The sequence below is a fragment of the Vulpes lagopus genome, chromosome 21, assembly GCF_018345385.1.
Source record: "Vulpes lagopus strain Blue_001 chromosome 21, ASM1834538v1, whole genome shotgun sequence".
In the NCBI taxonomy this organism is placed as follows: domain Eukaryota; kingdom Metazoa; phylum Chordata; class Mammalia; order Carnivora; family Canidae; genus Vulpes; species Vulpes lagopus.
In genome coordinates, this window is record NC_054844.1 from 23,602,284 (window position 1) to 23,625,297 (window position 23,014).

At 36.7% G+C, this 23,014-nt stretch overlaps 1 protein-coding gene across 12 annotated transcripts in view; it reads right to left on the reverse strand.

The window, feature by feature from the left end:
- Window positions 1-8,709: 8,709 nt before the first annotated feature.
- Window positions 8,710-23,014, reverse strand: part of LMNTD1 (lamin tail domain containing 1) — a 443,243-nt gene continuing 428,938 nt past the window's right edge. For 11 of the 12 annotated variants that reach the window (XM_041736415.1, XM_041736424.1, XM_041736422.1 and 8 more), the window contains 2 exons: window positions 15,585-15,648; window positions 8,710-10,859 (listed from right to left, as the gene is read on the reverse strand). In XM_041736415.1, the coding sequence (XP_041592349.1) occupies window positions 15,625-15,648 (24 nt within the window). In that variant the 3' untranslated portion in view covers window positions 8,710-10,859; window positions 15,585-15,624. The remainder of the gene's footprint in view (window positions 10,860-15,584; window positions 15,649-23,014) is intronic. The other variant, XM_041736417.1, reaches the window with a different exon arrangement.

A 23,014-nucleotide genomic window follows, 5' to 3' on the forward strand; every position in this document is an offset into this window, starting at 1 on the left:
GGGGAGGAATGGGATGTTGAATCAATTACCATTGGTTAATGATTTAATCAATCGTCCTTATCTGTAATGAAGCCTCCATAAAGACCCAAAAGGATGGGATTTGGAGAGCTTCCTGGTTGGTTAACATGTGGAGATTTGAGGAGAGTGGTATGTTCTAGGAGAGGGTATGGAAGCTCTGTGCCCTCTATCATACCTTGCCCTATGTATCTCTTCCATCTGGCTGTTCCTGAGTTATATATCCTTTTATAATAAACTGGTTATCTAACAAGTAAAATGCTTTTCTGAGTTCTGTGAGCTGCTTTAGTGAATTAATCTAACTCGAGGAAGGGGGTCTTGGAATCTCTTATCTATAGGAGTGGGTCAGAAGCACAGTTGATAACGTGAACTTTTGAGGGGGCATCTGAAGTGGTGGTGGGGTGGTGGAAGTCAGGTGGGACTGAGCCCTTAACCTGTAGGACCGGATGCTATCTCCAGCTAGAAAGTGTTAGAATTGAGTTAAATTGTAGGACACCCAATAGGGTTGGAGAATCTCTTGGTGAGGAGAAAAAAAACCACACATTATAATTGGGTGCAGAATATTTTTAAAAAAGTAATCTCTACACTCACGACTCTAAGATCAAGAGTCAGATGGTCTACCGACTGAGCCAGCCAGGTGCCCCTGGGTGCAGAATTTTGTATGGGAATGACCAAAAAACTTCAGAACAAACATGATAAACATTCAATTCTAAGTTATTTGTTGTGCTATAGACTAAGTGACATAAATCCCCTCTGTTGCCCCAATACAATGTGTTCTAGATACATACAGCCTTACATAGGAAGTACTTTGGGGTGTGGAGGATTCTGGTAGTATTCAGTCTGATTCTGTTTATATCCAGTAATGTTCAGCTTGAGGGAAAGGAAAGCATATGGAGAAGGTAAGAGAAGAATAGCATATGGAGAGTTTATCGGTGACTGGGGGGGGGGGAGAACATAACCCCTAAACAATCAACCCCCCAAGAGATGGGGGGTTTCTCATGATGGGGGCAGGAGGAGTCTTTGGGAACATTTAGAGAGTTGACAAATTACATAAAAAGAAAATGCTAATTGAGGAGTAATATGTCAATTAATACAGAAAGGAGAAACATAATGTGACCAGAAATCAACCAGAAGATTTAACACACTTAAGATTTCAAACTATACAGGAGTAAGGGCTGTTGTGGGATCTTGAGCCATAATATATGAGCTAATTTTCACTTTGGCAAAACTATTAGTGTAGGTTTAAAAAAATAGGTCCTTTCTTACTAGCATATTTTTCTTTTTTTGATAAAAGGTTAGTAACTATTTTTTAAAATTCAATTAACATATAGTGTATGGTTTCAGAGGTAGAGTTCAGTGATTCATCAGTCCAATATAATACCCAGTGCTCATTATATCATGTCCTTCCTTAATGTCCATCATCCAGTTGCCTCATTCCCTCACCTCTCTTCTCTCCAGCAACCCTCAGTTTGTTTCCTAGTTAAGAGTCTCTTATGGTTTGTTTCCCTCTCTGATTTCATCTTGTTTTATTTTTCCCTCCCTTCCCCTGTGATCCCATTTTGTTTCCTGCATTCCACATATGAGTGAGATCATATAATTCTTTCTCTGATTGACTTATTTCGCTTAGCATAATACTCTCTATCTCCATCCACTCATTGCAAGTGACAAGATTTCATATTTTTTTGATGGCTGAATAATATCCCATTGTAGATATATACTACATCTTCTTTACCCATATCTGTCAATGGACATCTAAGCTCTTTCCATAGTTCGGCTTTTGAAGACTTTGTTGCTATAAACATTGGGGTGCAGGTGCTCCTTCAGATCACTACATTTATATCTTTGGGGTAAATACCTGGTAGTGCAATTGCTGGGTCATAGGGTAGCTCTATTTTCAACTTTTTGAGGAACCTCCATACTGTTTTCAGAGTGGCTGCACCAGCTTGCTTTCCCACCAACAGTGTAAGAGGGTTCCCCTTTCTCCACATCCTCATCAACATTTGCTGTTTCCTGTCTTGTTAACTTTAGCCATTGTGACTTGTGTTAAAGTGGTATCTCATTGTAGTTTTGATTTCCATTTCCCTGATGCTGGAGCATTTTTTCATGTGTCTGTTGGTGTTTTGTATGTCTTCTTTAGAGAAATGTCTGTTCATGTCTTCTGCTTATTTTTTTGATTGGATTATTTTTCTTTGGGTATTGAGTTTGAGGTTGTAGGTGTCCTTCTGTCTAAAATGAGTCTCTTGTAGACAGCAAATAGATGGGTCCTGCTTTTTTATCCAGTCTGAAACCCTGCGCCTTTTGATGGGGTCATTAAGCCCATTCACGTTCAGAGTTACTATTGACAGATATGAGTTTAGTGTCATCATGATATCTATTCAGTCCTTGTTTTTGTGGATTGTTCCACTGAACTTCTTCTTAAAGGGGAATTTTAAGAGTCCCCCTTAAAATTTCTTGCAGAGCTGGTTTGGAGGTCGCATATTCTTTCAGTTCCTGCCTGTCTTGGAAGCTCTTTATCTCTCCTTCCATTTTGAATGAGAGCCTTGCTGGATAAAGTATTCTTGGTTGCATGTTTTTCTCATTTAGGACCCTGAATATATCCTGCCAGCCCTTTCTGGCCTGCCAGGTCTCTGTGGAGAGGTCTGCTGTTACCCTAATATTCCTCCCCATAAAAGTCAGGGACTTTTTTTCTCTTGCTGCTTTAAGAATCTTCTCCTTATCTTTGGAATTTGCAAGCTTCACTATTAAATGTCGAGGTGTTGAGCGGTTTTTATTGATTTTAGGGGGGGATCTCTCTATTTCCTGGATCTGAATGCCTGTTTCCATTCCCAGAGTCGGAAAGTTTTCAGCTAGGATTTGTTCAAATACATATTCTGGCCCTCTTTCCCTCGGGAACCCCAATTAAACGTAGGTTTTTCTTCCTCAGGCTGTCATTTATTTCCCTTAATCTATCCTCATGGTCTTTCAATTTTCTGTCTCTTTTTTCCTCAGTTTCCCTCTTTGCCATCAACTTGTCTTCTATGTCACTCACTCGTTCTTCCACCTCGTTAAGCTTCGTTGTTAGGACTTCTAGTTTGGATTGCATCTCATTCAATTGATTTTTAATTTCTGCCTGATTGGATCTAAATTCTGTAGTCATGAAGTCTCTTGAGTCCTTTATGGTTTTTTCTAGAGCCACCAGTAGCTGTATAATAGTGCTTCTGAATTGGCTTTCTGACATTGAATTGTAATCCAGATTTTGTAACTCTGTGGGAGAGAGGGCTGTTTCTGATTCTTTTTTTTGAGGTGAGGTTTTCCTTCTAGTCATTTTGCTCAGTGCAGAGTGGCCAAAAACAAGTTGTATTGGGAAAAGGAGAAAAAGAGAGAAAAGGAAAGAAAAGAGAAAAAGAAAAATGAGAAAGAAGAAAAAAAGGAAAAGAGAGAAGAAAAAGAGAAAGAAAAAGAAAGGAGAAAAAAAACGGGGGGTGGGGTGGGGGAAGCAATCAGAAATCAAGAAGAAAGAAAGAAAAACACAAAACAAAACAAAAACAACAACAAAAAAATCACGGGGGAGTATCTTCTGATTTTGTATACTTTGAGTCCCTTGACTTCCCCTGGAACTGGTCCGTCCAGCTGGTCTTCTGGGGGAGGGGCCTGTTGTGCTGATTTTCAGGTGTTAGCACTTGGGGGAGCTGCTCTGCCCCTGCCTGGTGCAGGGCTCAGTGGGGGTTGTTCACCCCGTGAGGCCCCGGGAGGAAGCTGCAGCGGCGGCAGCAGCTCTGCAGCCCTGGAGTCAGCTCCCGCAGTAACTCCGGGGCTCTCCGTCTGCAGGGCCTGGAGGCTCCGGGGCGGGCCGCTGATCTGCTCAGCTCGGGGCAGGAGCGTCCTTGCTGTCCTGGGCCCTCCCGGCCTCTGCCTGTCCCGGGGGAGGCCGGATCCTGGGCTGTGTCCCGGCGCCCTGTGCTCCGGAGCCTGCGCTGTTGGATTCGCTCCCAGCCCGCAGCCCCCTCCGCGGAGCCGCCCCCCGAGCCCCTCCGAGCTGCTCCGGGTCCCGCCGAGCGCTGCAGCCCTTAGGGAGCTCGGCGCACTCTCCCCGGGGTGCAGGTGCCTGTTTGTGTCCCCGGGAGCCTGAGGGCATCCCCACCCTCCTGGGTCCTGCTCTAACTCCCTGTGGGCGCCTTTCCTCCCGGGAAGGTTGGTGCAGCTCCTGCTCCTCCGGGATGGGGCTCTCCTGTCCTGGGGACACTCGCCCCAGCCTCAGCCCAGCTCCTCGCGGGGCCCCTCCCCCTTGGAGGCCTTTTGTTTCTTTATTTCTTTTTCCCCGTCTTCCTGCCTTGATAGAAGCGCGAACTCTTCTCACTGTAGCGTTCCAGCAGGTCTCTCTTTAAATCCCAGGCCGAATTCGTAGGTTTTCAGGATGATTTGAAGGTTATTGAGGTAATTTGTTGGGGACAGGTGATTTAGGGACCCTACTCTTCCGCCGTCTTGCCCCTCCTCTCTTTGGGTATTGAGTTTGAGAAGTTCTTTATAGATTTTGGATACTAGCCCTTTAATAAGACATTTGCAAATATCTTCTCCCATTCCGTTATCTCATGGTTTTGTCGACTATTTCCTTCACTGTGCAAAAGATTTTTATTTTGATGAAGCCCCAATAGTTCATTTTTGCCTTTGTTTCCCTTGCCTTTCAAGATGTGTCTAGCAAGAAGTTGTTGCGGCTGAGGTTACAGAGGTTGCTGCCTGTGTTCTCCTTTAGGATTTTGATGGATTCTTGTCTCATATTTAGGTCTTTCACCCATTTCGAGTCTATTTTTGTGTTTGGTGTAAGAAAATGGCCCAGTTTCAATCTTCTGCATATGGCTGTCCAATTATCCCAACACCATTTGTTGAAGAGACTGTTTTTTATCCATTGGATATTCTCTCCTGCTTTGTTAAAGATTAGTTGACCATAGAATTAAGCCCATTTCTGGATTCTCTATTCTGTTCCATTGATCTATGTGCCTGTTTTTGTTACTAGTACATTTTTCAACAGTCTTTTTAAAATTAGAATTATCTCCCCATCCCCCATGATGTTTTTACCTGAAAATTCTATAACATAGGGTGAGAATAATTCAAGCCAACTTTTCAATTTAGGTTCACACCTCCAATCTTTCTCCTTAATAACTTCCTCAATTCCCGAGACAGCTCCTTGAATATGGCAATGTCCCAGTAGCATATTTTCACAAAGGAGATTGGACAACATGCCATTATTAACTTGGTAACATGAGTTAATTGTAAGGTAAGACAAGAACAGCAAATGGAGAATTTAGTAGGAAGTAATTAGTGACCAGGGGGTGGGGTGAGAACATAACCCCTAAACAATCAACACTCAAACCCCCAAGACATATTGGCTTAACATTAAATTTCTGGGGGATGGGGAAACCATCACACAAATCATGGCTGCCTTGAGTGTTTATTTGTATGCTTTGTTCTAACAGTAGACGATGGAGGTGAGGAGAATTTTAAAAAGTCTATCCTGACAGTAAAGACAGACCTTTACTCCAAAGTCAAAGCTAGACGTAATCAAACATTGCATTTGGTCAATGATTTTTAGGTTTTGTAACTGCATATGTATAGCTAGAAATGCTCTACTCCATATTTTTTTCCTCACTGAAGATTTTTTGTTTGTTTTTATTTGTTTTAAAGCAAGTTTTAATTTTGTTTTAAAGTGAGTTTTACTCACTTTTTTAAAAAGTGAGTTTGGAAAAGTTAGGGTTTCTTACAAAACAGCCACCATATTATAGTGGAACAAATTCTCTCTCCATCTCTCACTTTCCAATGTACTGACAGATTCTAAAGGTGAATCTGGAATTACTATTTCCTTTCTATAACATTCAAACACTTGGCCCCAGAACACAGAGCTCAGGATTGGCTCAATCTACCTTCCCAGCCTGATCTCCTTGTTCTTCCTTTCATTCCATATTCTATGCACACCAATATAAATAGTCATTTCTCAAAACCATCCAGTCTTTCATTTACTTTCTGCATGTGCTGATTAACCTTCTGTTTCCCCATTTGCCTGAAGCATCTTCACTTTTCTCTTAAAATCAGCTCCATGGCACCTATCTGGAACTCTTCATTCTCTAAGAACCCACAGGATGTTGTGTTTAGCTTTACTGTGGTATTTCTTTGATTTTTTTTTTTTTTTGTTACAAGTATGTTTCCCACTGGTATATGACCCCCATAAAACCATGGATCATGTATTTTTAAAATTCCAGTGCTTAGCATATAAAAGATGCTCAAAACATACTTGGTGATTAAGAATGCATGACAGAGAAAAATAAGCTTGCAAGATGCAAACTAAACAGACAACTACCAGCCCTTCAAGATATATCTCCAGCTAATCTACATAGATTTTAGTGATTTACAGAGAGAAAAATGTTGAGGGGTCCTAGAAAAGTGGTGCAAGAAATTAAGAAGTAATTTACAATCTCTGCAGCCCATTATTGTTTCAGGGCAATATTTCAGACAGATTTCTCTTTTTTCAGAAAAGATAAATAAATCCTAAGTAAAGGTGAGGATGTCACAGTTTCTTGCCTATTTTGTTGTGATTCTTTGAAGTATCAGGATTCAACTGGTTCAAGGGATATAGTTTATTTTCCAAGACTAGGGAAGACATTCCCAGTTGAAATTATAAAGACAAGACCACATTGAAAAGAAGTATGTATTTTCTTGGTGATTTACAAATAGTGCTGGTTTTAAAACAAGGCCACAAAATTCTTAGGCCTCCTATAGAAAAGTGATATCTATGTCTCCTTCTCTGAAATATAGGCTCTATGACTTCTTAATAGAATATAGCAGAATGATGCCGTGTTATTTTCTGCATTCAGATCTTAAGAAATTGGTAGCTTCCACTTCCTGTTTCTTAGGACACTCACTCTTGGACCCTGGGTCACTTGCATGAGGAAGCCCAAGCTGCCTTACACAGAGGCCAAAGTGGACATGAACATGCAGCCAGCACTAATTTGTCTGCCTTTTGAATGAGCCATCCTGTGAGTGAATATTTTCCTACACCCAATCCCAAGCTCCTTACAGTTCTCCTGTTTTCAGTAGAGCAGAAAATATGAGAAATGAACTTGAAAAATAGTTCCTATATTTCAGAAGTTTTACATTTTCTTATACTGTGGTAAAATATAAACAACAAGCTGTAGTTTCATGGCATTCAATCTACTGAAATGGTCTTTAAGTAAACTATTAGGAAAGTAAAACTCGAAAAATAAAACAAAATTTCTGCTTGTATCTAGTTTGTCTTATATTCCAAAGAATATGAATATGTTATGAATATGTCTATACAGATATATTTCAAACCAGTATTTTTGTAAATATAAATGGTGGTAACCATTTCTGTTATTTAAGTGCAAAGTTGTATTGTTGCTACACATTTAAAACTTGTTCAGGTGGTTAGATTCTAATGCCTCCTCTACTTGGACTTGGGATAAAGTGCCAAGAGTAGCAGGAGTTTACCTCCCAAACGAACTGTAGCCCTCATACTGATCTGAAAAGCTCATTGGCAATTAACCCAAAACACTTCGTCATCAGAACAGTGTTTATCTTTTCACAATTTCTTTCATTAATTCCCATCAAAATCATAAAATGTGTGTATGTGTGTGAGAGTGAGAGAGAGAGAGAAAGGGGAGTGGGTAGGGAGAATGTGCTGGGGTAGAGTTTAAAAAGTTCACCTCTTGGAGGATATGCAGCAGTAGATAGGGTTTTGGATTTTTTGTTGTTGTTGTAATTCATCTAGTTCATTCATCTATAGATAAATTGTTTCCCTAAGCAGTGGATATTATTCAGCAATGTACATTATTCAAATGCTTTATGAAGTAATTCTCATAATTCCTATAAAATTATAAACAAATGGTGCTACTAACTTGCAGAAGGTAATAATGAAGGGGCCAATTTCTTGAACTACAAGATAAAGCTCACTGCTATGTAAGGCTGCTGAAGCCTAAATGATTGATGCTATGTTTCACTCATAGAAACTTAGGAAAACAAAATGCTCCAAACCCACATTCTTTCTTTGTAATCCCTGAATAGGCTTGCCTGAGCATTTAGACAGTTAATGATTTATACCAGCAAAGGTAGGTCTGTCTTCCCCCATCTATACCATTCTAGAGAGACAATGTAGGAAGATAGTTGAGGCATTGTGCTACAACACTCCGTGGTGACTTAACTGACAAGGAATCTACTATAAATCCCAGAACTGAACATTTATTTTTCCTTCTTGCAGGGGCAAAAGATTATACACTTTGTAAAAGTGCACTTCACAAAAGTAAGCAATACTTAAATGTACCATGTTTTTGACCACCCAGAGAGGAAATGATCTTGTAGAAGAGCTCAGAGGAGATATTATGTTATTGATGAAGTGTCAATGAATTAGGAGTATGTAGATGAAATTCTTCTGAAACTACACAATTCTAAAGGAAAACTATTTGAGCTGAAACATGTTTTGCATTAGGAAATCTTTGTTCATATGAAGGAAATAATTGAAAACACCTGAAGCTTACATGCTGCTTCTTTCATGTGTTTCTATCCAAATCTTAGAGGGAAGTCTGTTATGGGTGAGATGGTTCTTTGGCTATAGTTACCGGAGCCCTTTTGGTTGTATGTTTATACTCCCAATGTGAATATGATAATCACAAATGGAGACAGCTGGAAGAAATTGTAAACCATGAAATAAGTTAACTTTTATTGTATACTGTCCGATGCCCTTGTAGTCTCCTTATAATGCCATGACTACACAGTTTCTATGGTAACCACAAAAAAGCCAGAACAGCCTACACAGTTAACCAACATGGGATTGATTCAAAGATCATACTTAATGATTCATAGTGGTATAAGGTATTATTGACAGTTTTCAAAAAATGTGCAAATCTATTCCTAAATGCCTAAAAAATGAGGAAACAATGTGATAGTGTGTCCTGGTGACTAGAAAATATTTATGTTGCATCACTATGCAGGGGTTAATGTGAATCATTTCTATGTTAAACCAAAAAGCATATGACAAATGTTTCTGTCAAGCAATGGATGTCTTCTCAGATGCTTTAGACTGGCATATGACTTTTACTTTTCATCTTGGAAATACCAATCAGATTTTATTAAAGGTATTTAAAAAATAATTCTAACAATTTTTAAAAAAAATCATCAATTTTTAAGTGTACCATTCAGTGGCATTGAGTACACTAACAATATTGTGCAACCATCATCACTATTTCCAGAAATTTATATGACAAATGTTTCTGTCAAGCAATGGATGTCTTCTCAGATGCTTTAGACTGGCATATGACTTTTACTTTTCACCTTGGAAATACCAATCAGATTTTATTAAAGGTATTTAAAAAATAATTCTAACAATTTTTTAAAAAAATCATCAATTTTTAAGTGTACCATTCAGTGGCATTGAGTACACTAACAATATTGTGCAACCATCATCACTATTTCCAGAAATTTATCATAATCTAAAAACATAGATTCTATACCCATTGGATAATAACTCCCCATTCCCTCCTTCCTCTGGTCCCTTGTAAACTGTATTGTATCTTCTTCCACTTCTATAAATTTGCCTATACTAGTTACCTTAAATAAATGGAATCATAGAATATTTGTCCTTTTATGTTCAGCTTATTTCACTTAGCATTAACATTTTTAAGGTTTACCCATGCTGTAGCATATATTGCAATTTCATATTTTAATGAATGAATAATTATATGTATGTACCACATTTAAAAAAACATTCATCTGTTGATGGATACTTGCATTGTTACTATATTTCGACTATTGTGAATAATGCTATTAACATGTTTGAGTCCCTTGGTATATGACTTTTTAAAAATAAAGTTTTGGTGTTTGAATGTAATAAAACAAAATTTAATGTCACCATCGGATGAATTTTTTTGGTTATTTTGCTTTTCTTTATTTTTTTAAACAGATATTGGGGGAAATCCTTGCTTTTCTCACTTCTCCTCACATTCCAGGACCGTGTATGCCATATCTTTCTTCATATGCTATATAAATACCATAAATCAATGTAAGTTAAATTAAGCTAAGCAGTTTTACATGGTACAGAGTAGATGTGTTCCCAGAAACTGAAGTAATCATACCTTCTGACTACACAGAGGGTCAACATTACACATGAGCAAACTTCATTACTTTTCAAATTCTTTTAGAATAAGATTGTTAAAGAATAAGGAGTAAGAATACTTGAAAAAAAAGTAGCTCCATCATATTATTTAATTGAAACATTCTTGGCATTTCCCATCCATGGGATTTTGTACTTAGTACCACAGCTAGAAGATACTATTTTGGATGGATTTGAGGTAAGTGTATGCAGGCAGGTTTAAAAACTCCCAACTAGTTACTCCATGGAAACTTCATCTACTACTTCCAAGCATTAGGAAGCTAAATTAACCCATGCTTTAACACACAGACCAGATTCTAAGTGTAAAGAATCAGACAGACCATAGTTTCAGAATTCCTGAAATATTGCTTTTGGAAAATGCACCCGCAGAAGCAGGAGAATAGTAGGCCTAACAGCTGAGCAGGTTATAAAAGACTGAAATGAGCGATGGGGAAACATCATGTGCAGAAAGTGAAGACTGGGATGGTTTTACTTTTGATCAATGTTTCTCTTCTTAACAGCATAGGAAACAAATGGTTTAACTTGACCACAAAAATCTATTTCCTTCTTTAAGGAATGGTTACTGTAAAGTCCTGAGGAATTATCTTTTTTGAGAAGAAACTATTTTCTTGCTTGCTGCTGGCTTCTCCTTTGTGGAAGGCTGGCTGTGACATGCTGGACATCCTTGTGGTCTCTAGATTTGTATAATATTGTCCTGAACAAAAAGATAAAATGACAATGGATGGTGAAATATAGCACAGACTGTAAATATGCTGAAATTGTTATAGAATATAAAGTGGAGATGTTTAGTCTTTCCTTTGCCTTAATCTTAAGATTAAAGCAGAAAAATAGATCTTGAACATACTGATTGACGAAGGACAATAATAGGAGGGAGAAAATTATACTTCAACCTTTGCCAAGGTGAAAGGATTATTCATTTTTTCTCTTTTCCAAATCAACTCTGTAACATGTGTCCTTGTTTAGGTTACAGTTTTACTGATGATTTATGATGTAGAGAGCTCTTTGATTGTTAAGCAACATAGCTATTTCATTAGCTGGTCATGGATATTGTTTACTTCTGGTCTTAAAAAGGAAGATCAAAATTGTTCTGAGGCAACCAGTCTAATGACTCATTTCAAAATGTTCATGCCCTTCATTTCCTTCTTGATGGGACTTGAATAGTACTTAACTATCTTTTCCATTAAATGTCTAAGATGTTTCCTGGATTTAAAATATACCAGGTAATACACATGAAAAAGCAATAAGAAGGGGAAAGTTTCTTTTCTCTGTGTGTGCAACTGCCTGAGTCTTTTGCAGGGATCTTAGCAGGAGACCTCACAGTCTGAGATGTTCTATACCTCCTTTATTGAAATGGAACTGGAGACATTTGCACAGGCATCTAGTTTTCTTTAAACACTAGAATACCTCTGACCCATATGGTGGGGAGTCTAGATTGCAGGTATTTTAATTCTTCCCTTACCACCTAACTGTGACATAGTAAGGCTGGGCTGGGGAGAGAGAGAATAGGGTAGCTGACAAATTTGAAAGCAGGAGATTGTGGGAAACAAATAATCGTGAAATTTCAATGGAAGAATTTTGGAAACCTAGCACTTTGAGAGCTGAGAGGAGAAAAATATTAATAAATAAATGACAGGAATATACAACAAAGTATAGATTAAAAAAATTGAGACTAGAAAATTTAACCATTAGATTTTCAAGACTTCTTTTTTTTTGAAAAATTTTTAAAGATTTTATCTATTTATTCATGAGAGATACAAGAAAGAGAGAGAGAGGCAGAAACACAGGCAGAGGGAGAAGCAGGCTCCATGCAGAGAGCTCAACGTGGGTCTCAATCCCGGGTCTCCAGGATCACACCCTGGGCTAAAGGCAGTGCTTAACCGCTGAGCCACCCAGGCTGCCCAGATTTTCAAGACTTCTTTAGCAAGGTTTCACATTGAAGAATATTAAATATTAGTTCTTTCTAGGCCATTAAATACTAACTCATTGCTAACAGTGGGCCCAGGAGGAGAAATTGTTATAGAAAGGTCTTCTCCGGGTCCCAGAGAAGGCTCTTTGAAGGGATAGAAGGACACTTCGTGTTTGGGTTGTCTAGTTGGGCTACTCAGAACACCAAGAGATGTGTGAACTCAGCTTAGTTCATGGAAGGACTCTATCACCAGTACTGAATTAGGAGTGACTCGACTCCTAGGTATAAGCACTTTTATTAGTTACAAATATCCTGTGTTGCAGTTTTGGTGCTTTCTTCCCAGGTCCTATGGAATTGGATACTCTTGAGGACAGTGCTGGTGATAGGTAGCAAATCCTACTTCTGCCCCTCCTCCTTCTTCCCTCTCTATTTCCTATCCTAGATTCTTCAGTGTCTCTTAGCAAGTCTGAGAGTTCATATGGCAGGTGGCAGATACAGGGAAATTATCTGGCCTTTCTAGAATTCTCTAACTCTAACTCATGGAAATTTCTGTTTCTGTGGCTTCTGTGGCATCACCCACCTACACTGCCGATTAGTCACACAGCAAAGCTCCTACACATTTCTTGCAAAGTACTGAGCAAAGAGTATTTGAGTGCTGTGACTCCAAGTACAAACACATGGTTTTAATCAGTTGTAGCACAGAAATGTGATTAGCAGTCAAACACCCTTGAGAATAAACTTTGGCTTTGCTGTTTGTACTGATAATTAGCACTCTGTTAAATTAATAGTTTTGGAAAGAAGACCTGAATCTTTTTTGCTGTATTGAGCAGTCTTAAGATTCTTATGATGGTCACCTCCTTTTTTTGTGTGACTAAAAATGTCTCTTTTCTATTCCTACTTCTAAATATGCATTATTTTTCCTCTCAGACAAGTTGGGGAGGGCAATAAGACAAAGACAATTTTGGGGGGGAAGGGGCAAGGGGAGAGGGAGAGAGAAAATCCTAAACAGTCTCCATGCCCTCAGCACAGATTCCGAGATCATGACCTGACCTGAAATCATGAGTTAGATGCTTTACTGACTGAGTCACCTAGGCACCAAAAGACAAAGACAATCTTAATGCTGGCTTGCTAGGATTCTAGTCTTAACTCTGCCACTTGCTCACTTGCTATCTAGGTGACTTTAGGCAAACCACTGAGTCTCTCTAAGCTAAAGTGTTTTCAACTATAAAAGGGAGATAATATCAGCCTTACCTACTTAATAGGTTCAAACAAGATAATGTGAAGACCATGAAATACTATATGAGTGTAAAGCATTGTAAATCACCAAGGAAAGGTCATGAATATCAATGAGAACTGAAAGATGACTTGGTTTTTGAACAATTTTCCATGAGTAGACATGCTAGACACAGAGCTGACTACCATATAAAAGTTATTCACTAACACATAAAGTAAAATTTTGTTCCCAATAAAGGTTTCATAAATATTCTTCTGAGGGCACATTGATGGTCAATCCTAAATGTACCACCAGATGGGGGTGGAGGCTCTAAGAAGACAAAAGTAAGGCATCTTAAGCCACCTGGGAACTTTTCAAAAAAGGGTGGGTAAAACAAATAAACAAACCTACCAAGGAATCTCCTACAGAGGGGAATCAATGGACAAATTTGTGAACATGGTAGTTAAGCAAAATAATATTTGAAGAAGACCAACAAAACTAAAAACCTTTGCCAAAATTATGTCATCCAATATCCAAAGAGAGGATTCAAAATATATTTTTTCCAACCAAACCCAACAACATCAAAAAATCCTTGTTTATATATATATATATATATATATATATATATATATATATATCATATAATAACATGCCCCCTTTCCAACTCATATCCAGTATAATTCCTTCCTGGCTATAGAAATGAAAGTTAATCAAATTGTAGAAGTGCTAGCTGCCAATGTCTGTGGTGGATTTCAGACCCCCTCCTTTGCATTTCATCTACATTCTGCTCAGGGTTATATCAACTGGAGGAAATGGGTCCCAGTGAAGGTAGACCCCTGAGAACAAGAATTATATCAATGGGGACTAAGGCCAGATTCTCCAATTCTTTGCAATTCAAAGACTTTAGTTTTGGCTCTGTGGATGATTACAATGTGAATTTTGGTATAACTTGTCTCTACAGACTTCAGTTTCTTTTGCTCTAAAATGAGGTGGTTGGAAAAAAATCTCTTCACATTCCCAATGTCCTATAAGAAGTGTTTGAAAAGAAAGCTTCTCAAAAGAAAAGGCAGGTTGTGGCCATCATATTTTTAGGGAGTTGGGAGCTCAAGGGCAATGACACTACAAAAATAGAGTGGACTTGTAAAAGAGTAGGTGACATTCACAAAAACAGAAGATGAAGATTAGGGAAAATCTAGGGAGACACACACTGAAGGACACTGAGACAGCTCAGCAATCTAAGAAAAACTGAAAGGTTGGTACACGAATGTGGGTAGTAGGGGGTACTATGAAAGGCCAGTAGGTTGTGTGGAGGGGTAAAATTAAGTCATTTCTGCTAGTGGAGTCTAGAATATTAAGAAATTAGTGGAAGGGTGGCTATAGTTTCATTCTTAAACCAAGAAATAAACCTAAAGCCTACTCAGTAAAAAGATAAATAAATCAGTTATGGACCAGGACAACAAAGGATGTAAAGTAGAGAAGATACTTGACCAAAAAAAAAAAAAAAAAAAAAAAAAAAAAAGACCTTTTCATCAGCTCTCTGGGGAACAATTTAAACACAACTACTAGCAAAACAAAGCCATTGAGATCTTCCCCATTTACTTATGTGTTAATACCACGAAAAAGAGGAGGCAATGTAGGAAGTGACTGGTTAAATGATAACAGGGTCATTTATCAACTGAATAGCAGATGTCAGAGTTCCTTATTTATTTATTTATTTATTTATTTATTTATTTATGTATTCATGTATTCATTCATTCACAAGAGACACACAGAATCAGAGACACAGGCAGAGGGAGAAGCAGGCTCTATGCAGGGAGCCCCTTGATCCCGGGGTCTCCAGGATCACGCCCCGGCGGAAGGTGACACTAAACCACTGAGCCACCAGGACTGCCTGCATCTGTAGTCTTTTTGACCAGAATAATTTCTATTATATTATTAAGAATGTGTTGTTCATAGGAACTAAAATGTATATAGATGCAAAATGTTTTTGAGTATTTGAAGTGACTCTGGTTTCTAATTGCTCTTACTTATCCACCAACAAGGATAGCATGAAGATATCGGGCAAAAAGTAAAGATGTGGTATTTCCTTATTTCCCATTCTTAGAAACTTTATATCATACAGCAAGGGAAGACAGAAACTGGTGGATCCAGAAGCAACATAAATATTTAACAGAAAATTAAGGACTACAGAACATATAAAAACAATCTATGGTCTAATGGCTCTGAAAGATAGATCTGCAAATTATTTTAGTCCTCTTATTTTTCAGCAGAGAAGGTAAATTTGCAATTCTGTTGCTTACCTTTAAAAGTTGAGTTGACTGCCTTTTTGTTTTTGTTGCTCTAATGTCTTATTTTTCTTGGTCCCTGCAAACCCCATAAAAAGAAGAGAGATTGGGAATCCAATATTCCAAGTATCAATTTTTCACATTAAAACAAATCCTAGAATGGACTAAGAACAAGATAATTGCTTTTCATTTTAAGGAGAAATCTAAAGTTTAAGGATATTTATATAATGGTAAATTTAACAAAGGGGTTTAAAAACCACTTGATAAGTATTGTTTGAATATTAAGTCTAACTTTTCAGTGAATAATTTAAAAAGGAAACCTGTATTTCAAGACATAATAAATCAAAACTGAGAAGAAATATCCATCTGAAAGATTTTTAAAAACTGAGGTTGCAAGGTAATTTAACCAGCCTGTACAATTCCTTAAATTATCTATTTTCTACACTTAACAGCTGCCATTATGGTGAAATAGCTAGTGAGGGGGGGTACAGGATCAGGCTGCATCATGAGGGATGTATGAGATGGTATGTGGATGGAAGCAGATGCTGCTTAGCCTGCCAGTTTAGCTGACATTACCTTGGTGATGAATGAGGTGATAGATATGGTGGTCTCCCTCACTTCTATATGCTTAAGCAGGGAATGAAAGTCACTTTGTTTAAATATAATTTCTACACAGAAAACCAAAATCTTAATAGCGCTCACTTGGATAATACCAAGTATGAATTACTTCTAGCCCAGAAATGAGATGGGTTTTTTCCCTCTAAAATAAAAGATAAGAAGACAAAATAATATTTTAGGTACAGATAATAATAAGCTCCTCTGGGGAAAAAAAAATACAGGAAAAGTGACTCAGTCATACCTAACCCTTTCTTTTCCTCTAAAAATACAGAAGAATTATCAAGTATTTGATGACAAGGAAATAATATCCAGAGGCTAGATCTGAAAGAAAGGGACAGAAATGCAGGATGTTTCTGATTAGCACAGTGATTCTCTTAGTCACTAATAGGTTTCTGAATCCAATGAGTCAGCACGCTATTTGGCTTATCACTGTGTAAACTTTCTGAATAGCAAGTTAGAGACCTGGAGTATAAATAGGCTTCTCAGATATTTTCTATACTAGAGATTACTGGCTCAGATACAAGAAGAATCTAGCTCACTTCTCATCTTCTGGTATAATTCGTTGGCATGGAACAAACCTTGTAACTATTTTATGTTGATCTTTCCAAACTAGCTAGCCTGAGGAGGGAGGTTTTGAATTGCACCCCAAAAGCTCTTTGTTTAGCAAAGTACTGTACTTATATTTTTTAAAAGTATTACTTATTTGAGAGACAGAGGGTGGGGACGGGCAGAGGTAGAGGGAGAGAGAGAATCTCAAGCAGATTCCCTGATGAGTGCAAGGTCCCATGTGGGGCTCCATCTGAGGACCCTTAGATCATAACCTAAGCCAAAACCAAGAGTCAGATGCTTAACTGACTGAGACACCCAGGCGTTGCCAAAGCACTGGATTTTAGAGCTAAACACATTTATTTAAAAAATTCCCACTTATAATTTCTTGAAATTTAAGGACAGAATTATTGATAGTAAAGGTGTTTTTTTTCAATTTTAGTGGGAAATGGCAATTTCTTAGTGGTTATTTGAGCCTGAAGCATTCAGCCCTAGTAACTTTAATCTTAGAATATCCTGACTTCCTGAAATAATATTTCTTACTTGTGTGAAGTAAGAAATGTGTCTTACTTATTCTGTTCTTAGGATTAATATCTTGGAATTCTTTGTATGGTCATTATAAAAACTTTTCTTTACCTATAAGAAGAGGCATGTAAATAGTTTTCATGCCTATTTTTTTTAGAAAAAAGTCCTACAGAAATATGGTGATGTTACAATTTAAATTATCTGAAAGCAAGCAAGGGAAGAGAAAAATTATTACTCCTGAATACTTGATATAATTTTCCTTTATAAAAAAGTTCTTGATTTTTTGATACTATTATTTTGATAACAAAAAATGGACAGAAACTCTTAACGGTTTTCAGTGTTCCTTCAATTCATCTTCTACTCAGTCTGATTATAAGAGGGTCAAATAATTGGCCTTCTATTCTAAAGGATTCTGAAGGATAGACTTTTTCCCCTATATATCAGTTCATACAATTTGTAATTATATTATTAGTACTGTCATATATATATATATACACATATATTTATATATAGTAGTTACATGTATATACACATATATACACATACAGATACATGTATATATAAGTAAAGTAAAAATCAGAGATGTGACATTACAAATTTATAATCTGATAAATGTAAATAATGCAATACAGGTATAAACATCAATAAAGAGAACAAAGAACTTATATGGAGGACACATAAAGATAATTTATTTCAAACATATTTTTTTCTTTGTTACTATTATAGGTTGGAGACATGTTCATATGGGAAAAAATACTTTGATCCCAGCACAGATAAGTCAGACCTATTGGACTATAATTAGTACTTGCCCATAGTCCAACTAATTTAAAATTTCATAAATGTGATCTTAATATATATAGATAGCTTAGTGGTAAGATTTTAAATGTTTAATTCTTGGATGTTATCTATGATCTAGTTTCATTTGTTTTTTTAACAGATTGGCTTTCATTGTGTGGCTCTGCAGTCTTCAGAAATAAAGGAATATTATTATTATTTTTATTTGCCAACATATAGTATAACACCCAGGGATCATCCCATTGAGTGCCCTCCTCAGTGCTTGTCACCCGGTTACTCCAACCCCTCACCTACCTCCCTTTACCCAACCCTTTGTTCATTTCCCAGAGTTAGAAGAACCTCATGGTTTGTCTCCTTCTCTAATTTTTCCCACTCAGTTCCCCTCCTTTCCCTTATAATCCCTTTCACTACACTATTTCTTATATTCCCTGTATGAGTGAAACTATATGATGATTGTCCTTCTCCGATTGACTTACTTCATTCAGCGTAATACCCTCCAGTTCCATCCACATCGAAGCCAATGGTGGGTATTCATCCTTTCTAATGGCTGAGTAATATTCCATTGTACATATAGACCACATCTTCTTTATTCATTCATCTGTTGAGGGACATCATGGCTCCTTCCACAACTTAGCTATTGTGGACATTGCTACTATGAACATTGGGGTGCAGGTGTCCCAGAGTTTCACTACGTCTGTATCTTTGGGGTAAATCCCCAGCAGTGCAATTGCTGGGTCATAGGGTAGCTCTATTTTCAATTTTTTGAAGAACCTCCACACAATTTTCCAGAGTGGCTGTACCAGTTCACATTCCCACCAACAGTGCAAGAGGGTTCCCCCTTCTCCACATCCTCTCCAACATTTGTTGTTTCCTGTCTTGTTAATTTTTGTCATTCTCACTGGTGTGAGGTGATATCTCACTGTGGTTTTGATTTGTATTTTCCTGATGGCAAGTGATGTGGAGCATTTGTTCATGTGTTTGTTGGCCATGTGTATCTCTTTTTTGGTGAAATTGCTGTTCATGTCTTTTGTTCATTTCATGATTGGATTTTTTGTTTCTTTGCTGTTGAGTTTAACAAGTTCTTTATAGATCTTAGATACTAGCTCTTTTTCTGATATGTCATTTGCAAATATCTTCTCCCATTCTGTATGTTACTTTTTAGTTTTTTTGACTGTTTCTTTTCCTGTGCAGAAGCTTTTTATCCTGATGAGGTCCCAATAGTTCATTTTCGCTTTGTTTTCCTTTGCCTTTATAGATGTATCTGGCAAGAAGTTACTGTGGCCAAGTTCAAAAAGGTTGTTGCCTGTATTTGCCTCTAGGATTTTGATGGATTCTTGTCTCACATTTAGATCTTTCAACCATTTTGAGTTTATCTTTGTGTATGGTGTAAGAGAATGGTCTAGTTTCATTCTTCTGCACGTGGCTGTCCAATTTTCCCAACACCATTTGTTGAATAGATTGTCCTTTTTCCAGAGGATATTCTTTCCTGCTTTTTCGAATATTAGTTGACCATAGAGTTGAGTGCCCATTTCTTGGTTCTCTATTCTGTTCCATTGATCTATGTTTCTATTTTTGTTATTAGTACATTCCATACAAACCTTAAGATTATTTGTTCCATGGTATGTTGATACAGATTGCATTGAACATGTAAATTGCCATGTAGCATAGACATTTTCACAATATTTATTCTTTGAATCTATGAGAATAGAATGTTTTTCCATCTCTCTGTGTGCTCCTCAATTTCTTTCAGAAGTGTTCTGTAGTTTTTAGGGTCTAGATCCTTTACATCTTTGGTTAGATTTATTCTATTATTATGACGTGAACTTTTCTGCATCTGTGTTATACTTAAATAAAAGTATGTTATTCTAAGATAAATACTTCTTTTTAGAAACTTAATGACAATAAGGAAAATTAGAGAGGAAAGTAAACACAGTTAGTTACAATAATAAGCACTGACAGTTTATACCCTGACAAGAAAGGAAAAGAATGTCTTAAAAAAATAGATTGATGAACTCAAAATGAGTATAATAACACAGTTTATTTAGTATTGGAGAAAAATAGTCTTACCTGAAATAAGTTTAAGCCTATCATTATATTGGAATGTATAGGGAATTAATTTTAATATAGTTTGTCATAGTTTAGTTATTTCCAGGAATTTCTCTGGCAAAGATGGCTAATTACTGCCCCTAGACCATTGTTCTTTCAGATGCAAGATGCACAAGTCCAGGGAAACCTAGACACATGGCCATCAAGAATAAAGCCTGTTTGCCTCAGCCTCTGCTGCAGCTAGACAGGACCATGTGTCTACATTCTGCATAATGGAATGTGAAAAGAAGTCATGTATACAACATCCAAATTATGCCCTTGGAGTTGTACTTCCCTGTGTCTCCTCTGTGCCATAACGGATTGCAGCTGCCATCTTTCAAATCAGAGGTGAAGCTGTATGTTGGATGTTAGGATGGAAAAGCCACATTAAATGCCCTGTATCAGCACATCTCCAGACTAAATGAGAAATAATTGTACATGATGAAAACAGTGAGAAAACAGTGATACATACAAACACTATTCATATTAAGAAGTGGAGTATTATTAGTTTTCTAGAAGCAGTTTTGTGCAACCTCCTCATACTACTCCCCTTCTCCTCCCAGAGATAATCATTCTGATTTTTAACATCACTGTTTAATTTTGAATGTTTTTGAATTTTATAGAAATGGAATCATTCAACATGTATTCCTTTTTGTTTGGTGTGTGTTGCTCAATATTATGTTTGTGAGATTCATTGATGTTATTTCATGTGGCAAGTAGTTTATTTTCATTGCTTATGGGATTGTATTAATGTATCAATTTATCCATTATATTGTGGATGAACGATTGGATTGCTTCTTAGTTTTTGGTTATTACAAATGCAGTTGCTATGATCATTATTGTATTTTTTTTGTATACATATGCATATCTTTGTTAGGCATATGTAATTCCTGGGAATGGAATTGTTAGATTATAAGGTGGATATTTGTATATCTGCTTTTTTTTTTTTTTTTTTGCCTTATTGTACTCAGGCTTCTAGCATAATATTGAATAGAAGTTGTCATAGAAAAAATTCTCATCTTTATCTGGATCTTAAGAAGGAAACCTCCATAACGTCACCAATAAGTATGAGAATTTGCTTTAAGAGTTTTGTACATGACACTTGTCAGATTAAGAAAATTCTCCCTAGTCCTAATTTTCTAAGGTTCTCTCTTCATGGGTGGGTATTGACTTTTATCACATGCTTTTTCTATATCTTTGAGATGGTTGTATACTTTCTCTCTTTATTCTGTTAAAAATGATAATTTTACTTGATTAATTTTCAAAGTTCAAACTAAACTTGCATTCCTGGAATAAAAACACACTGTGATACATTATCCCTAAATAATCCATGTATCAAAGAAGATATCACATTGGAAATTAGAATATATTTTGAAGTGAGTGATGATGAAACTGTGACATCTATCAGATCATAAACATGACATTCTTATACTATTCTTTTACTGTCTATCCTAGATTATAAACTTGCATCCTTGATTTACTAAAGTCTAACATAAATTGTAACTTTTACAACTTACTGGACAAAACATGTAATTTAGAGTACTTTAACACCATTTACTCCCCTCCCAATTTACGTGTAATTGCTGTTGTTATGGGTTAAAAGACATGTTGAAGTCCTAACCCATGGAATATGTGTGTGTGATCTTATTTGGAAAGAAGGTCCTTGCAAATATAATGAAGTAAGATCAGGTCATAATAGATTAGGGTGAACTCTAACCCAAAGACTAGTGTCCTTATGAGAAGATGGAAATACAGACACAGATACATAGGAGAGAAGGCCATTAAAAAATGGAAGAAGGTTTAGAGTGATGTATCCAAAAGCCAAGGAACACCAAGTTTTTCCAGGTAAGAAGAGGGAAGTAAGGATAATTCTCTAGAGATTTCAGAGAGTATAGCTTTTACCAATACCTTGATTTCAGACTTTTGGTCTCTAGAATTGTGAAAGAATACATTTTTATTGTTTTAAGGCACCAAGTTTATGGTACTTCATTACAGTAGCTTTGGGAAACTAACACACTTATCGTGTGTTAAATTCTATATACATTTTAATCTCTACAAGAAAATACTGGTATTAATTATATGGCAAATATTCATTTATGTTTATCCATGTTTGACTCTTTCCATTTTTCTTCATTTCTTCCTACATCTTTGCATATCCCTTTTAGGATTGCTTTCTTTCTTCTTGGAGTAGTTCTATCAGTATTTCCTTACTGTGGGTTTGCTGTTGGTGAATTCTCTTAGTTTTGTTTCCCTTTATTTTTATTTCCACTTTCTGAAGTGTATTTTTGCTAGGTATAAAACTCTAGGTTAGTAGTTCTTTTGGCATATAGCACATGGAAGATATATTGTTCCATCATCTTCTGACTGCTGTTATTTGATTTTCTGAAGCTTTACTATAGTATACACTGGTGTTATTCCTTTTGGATTTGTGCTGTTTTGGATTTACTTTTTTTGATTCTATAACTTAGCATCTGTCATCAGTTTTTGACAATTTTTGTCATTATTTATTTATATATTCTGCCCCAATCTTTCTCTTCTTTTTCTTGTGGAACTCAAATCACAACTTTATTAGACCTACTTGTTCCTCATCTTTTTTTATTTTTAATAGCCTGCTTTGTTTTTCCTCTACTTTCCTTTCCTCCCCTATTCTTTCCTTCCTAGATTTTGGAATATGTTCTAATCTACAAGATTTTCAGCATTGCTTCTAAAATTTTCTTTAAAAAATATATATCTAACTCTATGATATGCTTGCTTAAAAACCTTCAGTATCTCCTTTTCTGTCTGTCCTTCAGCAAACATGTATTAAACTATTATGGGTCATGCACTGAGCTTAGTTTAGGAGACAAAAAGGTTAGAATAGGTTAGTATTATTCTAT